This window comes from Haemaphysalis longicornis, unplaced genomic scaffold (genome assembly GCF_048455015.1).
Source record: "Haemaphysalis longicornis isolate Haplotype H1 unplaced genomic scaffold, Haemaphysalis longicornis Haplotype H1 scaffold_7, whole genome shotgun sequence".
Taxonomy (NCBI): domain Eukaryota; kingdom Metazoa; phylum Arthropoda; class Arachnida; order Ixodida; family Ixodidae; genus Haemaphysalis; species Haemaphysalis longicornis.
The window spans coordinates 77,338,018-77,344,946 of record NW_027526422.1 but is presented as its reverse complement, the minus strand read 5'-3'; the positions used below and the strand labels follow the sequence as shown (position 1 = coordinate 77,344,946).

At 51.0% G+C, this 6,929-nt stretch overlaps 1 protein-coding gene and 1 pseudogene across 1 annotated transcript; one reads left to right on the top strand and one right to left on the bottom strand.

Annotated features, from left to right (window-relative positions):
* Window positions 1-477, top strand: LOC144146371 (protein max-like). Its single transcript, XM_077678328.1, has one exon. The coding sequence runs from the start codon at window positions 1-3 to the stop codon at window positions 475-477; it is 477 nt and encodes a 158-aa protein (XP_077534454.1).
* A 4,489-nt stretch (window positions 478-4,966) lies between these two features.
* LOC144146370 (uncharacterized) lies at window positions 4,967-6,730 on the bottom strand (annotated as a pseudogene).
* Between the last annotated feature and the right edge of the window lie 199 nt (window positions 6,731-6,929).

Below are 6,929 nucleotides of genomic sequence, written 5' to 3'. Positions count from 1 at the left end.
ATGATGGACGAGGAGCACGACGGATACGCAGAAGGTGACGCTGCGCGGAGGGCCTACCACAGCGCCCAGGAACGACTGCGCAGGGAGAGCCTCAAGATGAGCTTCGCCGACCTGCGGGACGCCGTGCCGTTCCTGCAGGGTACGAAGGTTTCTCGGGTGCAGACACTGAACGCAGCCACCAACTACATCCAGTACATGCGCCGCCGGAACACCGCGCACCGACGCGACATCGCGGACATCAAGCGCGAGAACGAACTGCTGGGTAAGCAGATACGGATCCTGGAGGAGATGAAGGCTTCAGGCGGACGCCGCAGCCCGAAAGCCCCGCATGGCGACCCAGCCGACACTGAAGGAGCCTCAGCCCCGGCCTTTGAATCTGGCTCTGCTTCGAAAGGCCCAGCCGACATCGAGAACTCGCCCGAAGGCGCGCAGAAGGAAAATTCTGAACCTGAACCAACGCAGGCGGACGTTCAGTAGACCGGGAACTGCTGTCTTTCTTTCAACAAGAAGCTTACATTAGCCGACGCATTAAAGCTTCCCTCAAATCTGACACCTTTCAGGAGGCGGCTGTAGTCTTAAATGGTCGTTTCCTTGCTGTTGACGCGTGTTCTTCGCATTTAGTTTTGATTGCTACATACCGCGTTTTGGGTGTGACGCATGCAACAAAAAAGCCCGTGCGTTCTTCCGAGTCTACCTGTACTGACCACCTTTATAGAAGTAAACATGTTTGAACGCTTAAGGCAATTCTCTTTTTGGATCACCATGGGGTACCTGTCCGGGTGCGAACCAGGCGTTTATGTGGTCGAGCACTTCCAAGACCTGCAAATGTGTTGGAAGGGTTACTTTTCAGTTATTGTGTAGTAGTCTGCAAGTGGAGGACGTATACAGACATTTTTGCATTGAGGTGGCTGACTAAAGAAACCATGTACGGGCATATTCATGACTTAGTTCGCACAGCATAGAGAAGCTAGGGTTCCCAGGCTGAGGGGAGGTGCGGGGTGCGCCTTTGGGGAACATCGTCGGCCTCGGTAGATACAGCTGTCTTCTATTGGTGTTACGCGGCCGGGAGAGAAGTGGGTGTACAGTATTTTTTTTTTTTTTTGCGGCAACTTGGGGTGCACAATTTTTGGTGCCCGGCTTACTTTGTTAGACACGGCTCGTGTGTCGATCATACCCATTTGGCAGTGCGATAGGAGACTCGCAGATGACGCTGCTCCAGAACATATGCGTCGGCTGTGATATAACACCGAGGATCGCGTCAAAGCCCAGCAAAACCGGAAGAACCTAGGTTGACCCCCAGCTCCGCGGTTTCTCCAGCCTTGCTATCTGCGCCAATTTTTACTGGCGTTTACGAAAATATACGAGTTCGGTTTTTGGTGCATTTGAGAACAGCTTTTATAAAACCAGTTCATCATAGACGAAGCATCTGTTTGCGGCACCTGGTCCAAGTTCACAAGGGCCTTGAGAACACGTTATCCGAGTGCCTTGACAGTACGTTAGCATCCAGCGGACTGAAATATACAGCCGGGTAGAGCATGGATCGAATCATTTACATAAAAAATGAACAAGAGTTCAGGTAACACGGAACTAAAAGGAACACCCACTTAAAATATTCTCTTGCTCTCAACGGCGCTACCCATCCGAACACCGGAGCGTGTTACTAAAGGTCCTGAAAAAAAACCAATAATTTCTTCACTATTTTTACGTAACGGGAGAGCAGATGAGGCGAACCATGGTTAAAGTGGACGATCGATCTGTTCATATTATGTACAATGCGGCCATGAGAGCGTCCGCGCAGTACAGTGCACTAGAGGGGCTTAAAACCCCTCTAGTGCATTGTACGCGCAGGCCGCACGCAAGCCGCTTCGTTGTCGTCGTCGTCTGCCTTGGGCCATGGCTCTGTGGCGCATTGTCCACCTACGAGTCCGGTGTAAATATCATTCTTTAATAATTACAACTGTTTTTTTTAATGCGAATGCATTTATTAGCCGGGGTTTGTCGTGCTCCATTGGCCGGCGTGCGCCTGCATTCCTCCAGCGCGAGCGCACGTGAGCGCGCGCCTCGTAGTTCTGCCTTCGTCGTCGTCGTCGTCGTCATCGTCGTCGTAAATGCGAATGCATTTCTTTGTCGGGGGTTGTCGTGCTCCGTCAGCGTGCGCCCGCAGGTGTTATCTCTCCGCCGAGCCGGTGGTGTGGACGTGTTCGTCAAGCGCTACTTGCCCTTCAGCGAAGAACTGCGACAACAACGACAGGCGTCACTCCTCGTCCTCGATCGCAGTGTCTGCCCGAGTGCTACTGCTGTGGCTGATGACGCCGTCAACGAGTACTACTTTGCTCGAAGCGGCAAGGACGGCGAGTACTGCGGTGTTAGTCTCGTGTCTAACGTGTATGGGAACTTGATATCGCACGCCGTTGCCACGTCTCCCGTTCGAGACACGTCTCCGTACAAGGACTTGTACACCCTGTCCTACACCGGAGACGGAGTCTTTGTGGTGACCGTGTACCTCGCGCCCAACCTCGCTCGAGACGCCGTCGCCGCGCAGCTGGACGCGGCTATGGAAAGTGTGCGCGTGCGCTCCAAACCCTCTGACCCCATAGTCTTGGTTGGCGACTTCAACGTTGACGTGCGCAAGAAGAGTGGCGAGTGGCTGGTCGAGTACATGCAGACCAGGCACTCTATGCATTGTCTCTCTGCCGGCTTCGACACGTGCCCCACTACCATTCACGGGAGTTGCATTGATCTGGTCTTTACGCGAAACTGTGACGCGCGTATGCTTCTCAAAGACCCTTTTACCGTGCACTTTAGCGATCACAAAGTAGTGATTGTGGCCGTCAGGTACAACGATAACACAAACAGGTGCTGGTCTTGGTTGGCGACTTCAACGTTGACGTGCGCAAGAAGAGTGGCGACTGGCTGGTCGAGTACATGCAGACCAGGCACTCTATGCATTGTCTCTCTGCCGGCTTCGACACGTGCCCCACTACCATTCACGTGAGTTGCATTGATCTGGTCTTTACGCGAAACTGTGACGCGCGTATGCTTCTCAAAGACCCTTTGACCGTGCACTTTAGCGATCACAAGGCAGTGATTGTGGCCGTCAGGTACAACGATAACACAAACAGGTACTGATGAATAAATGATTACGTTCACACTCTCGTCATTAATTACGCCATTACTCGCAACACACTCATCGGTGCACCCAATGCATTCGCATTTCTGCACGATTCCCTTCGGGGAGGTGCGGGGGAATTTTTTATGATCTGAAAAGCCCTTAAGGACACGCATGTTCTTGCGATACGAGCCAAACTGGAGACGAAATACAGTGTGTTGCGACGGTAATTGGAACACTTTAAAAAAATTTCCTGAGCGAACCGCCGCTCTGTTCGCGCTCAAACTTGACACGAAGGTCGCAATGTGTGGTCTATTTTGTTTGACACCGGGAACAACGACGGCACTTACCTTTTTATCCTGAAAATAAATAAAAACGATTTTCACCTATGGGAAAATGGCGGCGATTTGGACGTGCGAGCCCGAAAACCGGGTTTTCTGATCGTCTGTTAGCCCATTTCTAGGTGCATTTTCTGATCGTCTGCTGCACCATTTGGCTCCGTACGTGAATCCGAAACATGCGTTTCACTCTGATGGTGGTTCCGTTGTACCAACATCAACTTGCGCTGGATCGCACGTCCAAATCAGCTGCCATTTTCCCATAGGCGAAAATCGTTTTAATTTATTTTCAGAATATGCAGGTAAGTACCATCGTTGCTCCCGGTATCAAACAAAATATGTTCAAATCCCCCTACCGACCCCGTGGAGCTGATCTTGACTCCTGCCCATACAGGGCTGGGGGGCAACGGGGCAGCCAACAAAGCAGCTCGAAAACTCACTGTCCGAGCAGGCCCAAGCCTCGTACCCTTACACGGAGCCCGGTCAGCCCGAGACAGCTTGCTTAGCTATCGGGAAATAACTGAGCATTACCGCCACGCCCGCCGCATATTCCCGCCAGCTCATCCTACCCTCTCACTCTGAAGAACGGTTATGGCGCCTCATTCAAATAAACACTTTGCCCTGTCGCGCCAAACTGTCGCGCCCTGTCGCGCCAAATCCCACCCTGCATCAGTCCCCCAACTGACCCGCATGTGGCTTGAAAAACACTATCATCCATACCATGTGGGCATGCAAAAACGACCCGTTCCCATTAAGCCGTACCACCGAGCAATGGGAGGCGGCGCTGGGTAGCTTCGACCCGCAGATGCAAAAAAGTCTGACTGACGGAACGGGCTGCCTTGGTCACCGGAAAACTGCAACTACCGGTCACCGCCCCCTCCTAACTGCGTATCGCAAGAAAGTTTATTTCTCTCTCTCTCTTTCTCGGCGGTGTTTATTCGCCAGCCACACACAAAGTTGCCCACCGAACCTGGTGGGGTCAAGGAACTTAGCGGCCAACGAAGATTAGAGTAGGGGGCGCCACAGACTTGTCACAATAAATAGTTTGAATTTCTTTTTCGCGCATGCGCCGGCATCCGCATTAGAAAATGTATGTCTAGGTAAAATTTCTACAACCATAAGTGGGAATACGAGGCTGTGAATACATTAAAACTACTAGAAGGACAACTTCTGTCGCGGACTACTTTACTAAGCGCAGTTGAGTGCGCTTTGGCTGTGCTTTCGCCACGCGAACTGAAGCTTTGTTTGTCAAAGACCGCACGCGAACCGAAGCACGCTCTTGATTAGTTTGTATTGCCCTGTTAGCCAGGCGATTTAAGGTCAAAGACCAGCGCTTGGTTCGGCAGGAAGTACGCGAACGTTGCTTGCGGGCTCCGCCGTTGTGGCTCTCCTGAGCGCCGAAAATGACTTGCGGGGATTAAACAGTAGAGGTGACTTCCCCGAGATTTATTTTTCTCAAATGTTTTCACCACCACCTACACCTAAAATCGTTAGCCTGAACTCTGCCAACGCGCTATTCTTAGAATGCCTTAAAATGCCCAGATTTCTCGGCCAGGATTGTAGCTGCAAGTAGTAACTTGGACAGGAGAGGTGCCTTGACGTTCCCTGTGAATGAAAATACGCCGAGTATTTGGGTCCATTCCCCTAAAAAAAGTAATTATTGCAAAGTTAAGGACAAAAGTAATATCTTTATTTTGGTTCAGAAGAAACAAGCATATGAAGGCTGAATCATTGATGCTACTTTTAAACCACATTTGACATTTATGTTGCGTGGTTAACTGAAACTGCCCACCTTGGAAAGGCTGGAACATTATAACCAGTCCATGGTCGCTCTGAGAAGTCTTGCTGTCTTGTTCCGTGAAGTCACCGAGGTCTACGAAGCCAGTCATTTCTCCCGACGCTTTTACTCCAATATAATCAGAAAGTTTCAGTTCGTCGAAAAGAAGTCCGCCATGAACACTGAACTCATCCATATCCTTTGTTTCTTGCTCGAGTGCTGAAAACACCTTGGGGTTGGAACCAAATGAACTTTTGAATGCTTCCATGTGCTTGTCAAGACATGATTTACTTGGATTCTAATATGCTCGTACAGCTATGGGCCTTCATGCGCATCAGGAGACATTCCAGAACCCACAGCTTGTCGTAAGTCATGCCACGGCTTGACTTTCTGGACGCAGCCTTAAAGCAGGTTCTTACAGCTAATCGTTGTTTACGCGGTAGTCCACTGTTTTTCTGCTCGAAAGCTGTGCTGGCCACGGATTCGTTCAAAAGCCGCAGTTTTTCCACGTTTTCTTGAGCTCTTGCAAGCTTCCTTGTTGTGCGGAACAGCTGAACAGATTTTCTTGCAGCTCGCTGCCTGAACTTGGCTTTGGGCTGTTGCTTCTGTCGGCGCATCTGGTTCGCTATCAGCTTCCTCGTGTATTTACAACGCAAGCATTGGTTTCCTTCAGCTGTTGTGACACAGCACGTGTGCGCATAGTACGCTGCACCAAACTTTGTGCACTGGCCTGACTTGAGAGGCTCTATATCACACCCAGGGCACAATAACAGGGCGTCAGCCTTCTTTAAAGCCGCGAGTGCATCACTTTCGTTGGCCACAAAAAATTCATCAACCTTGACGTTGCGGCAGTATATGCGGCACAGTGATGTTTCCGCTTGTTCTGGAGTCACGGGTTCAGAACACCCAGTGAACGTGACGTGCTTGACAACAAGTACATCCCCTGTTTCCAAACGAATGTTCCATCTGAAACAAAGCGCTCCAGGGTCACTTATCAGCACAATTTTTATACAAAAAAGCTGACGGCGGTGAGACATTGCTGAACGGGTCCCGGGAAGGCTCTGAGGCTTGGTCAATCCCTTCGTCGAGTTCTAAGTCAGGCGTGCTTGCACGTAATGCCTTCCGCTTGGGTGGTGGGACATAGTTGTTGGCAATGTTTCTCACCTTTCTTTTCTTTGGAACAGGCTTCGTAAAGTATGCAGGAGCGTCTGGGAACACCGTCGTCACAGCTTCATCAGTAAGCGAAGGAATTTTGCGTTCGAACTCAACGTTTTCTCCGTTGATCATGTGTTTGAATGTCCTCTGTATGTAGTATTCGTCAAAGTGACGGGAACACACCACGCGCGTGTTATCAAGCACCCTGTCGTCCCGTTTGATGTTCATGGCCCATTCTTGCAAGCGAACGGGATCGGAAGGGGCTCTGAACAAGGACACCTTTTCCGTCGACGATTTGTATCCGCCCTTGCAGAACGGCACAAAGCAAGTCCTACCCTTGCGAGCAGGCATTGTTGCAACTCCTTGTTTATGCGACGCAGCACACAGACAGACAGACAGACAGAACAACTTTATTTTGCCACAGCTGGGGCGATTAGGCCGGCGACGTGTTCTCCGTCGTCCGTCGGGCAGCAGGGCCCCTTTTGGGAAGGGGTCCGGTGCCTTCGGGCAAGCGGGCCAGGTCATCTTGAATTTGGGGGTTTGGGTCACG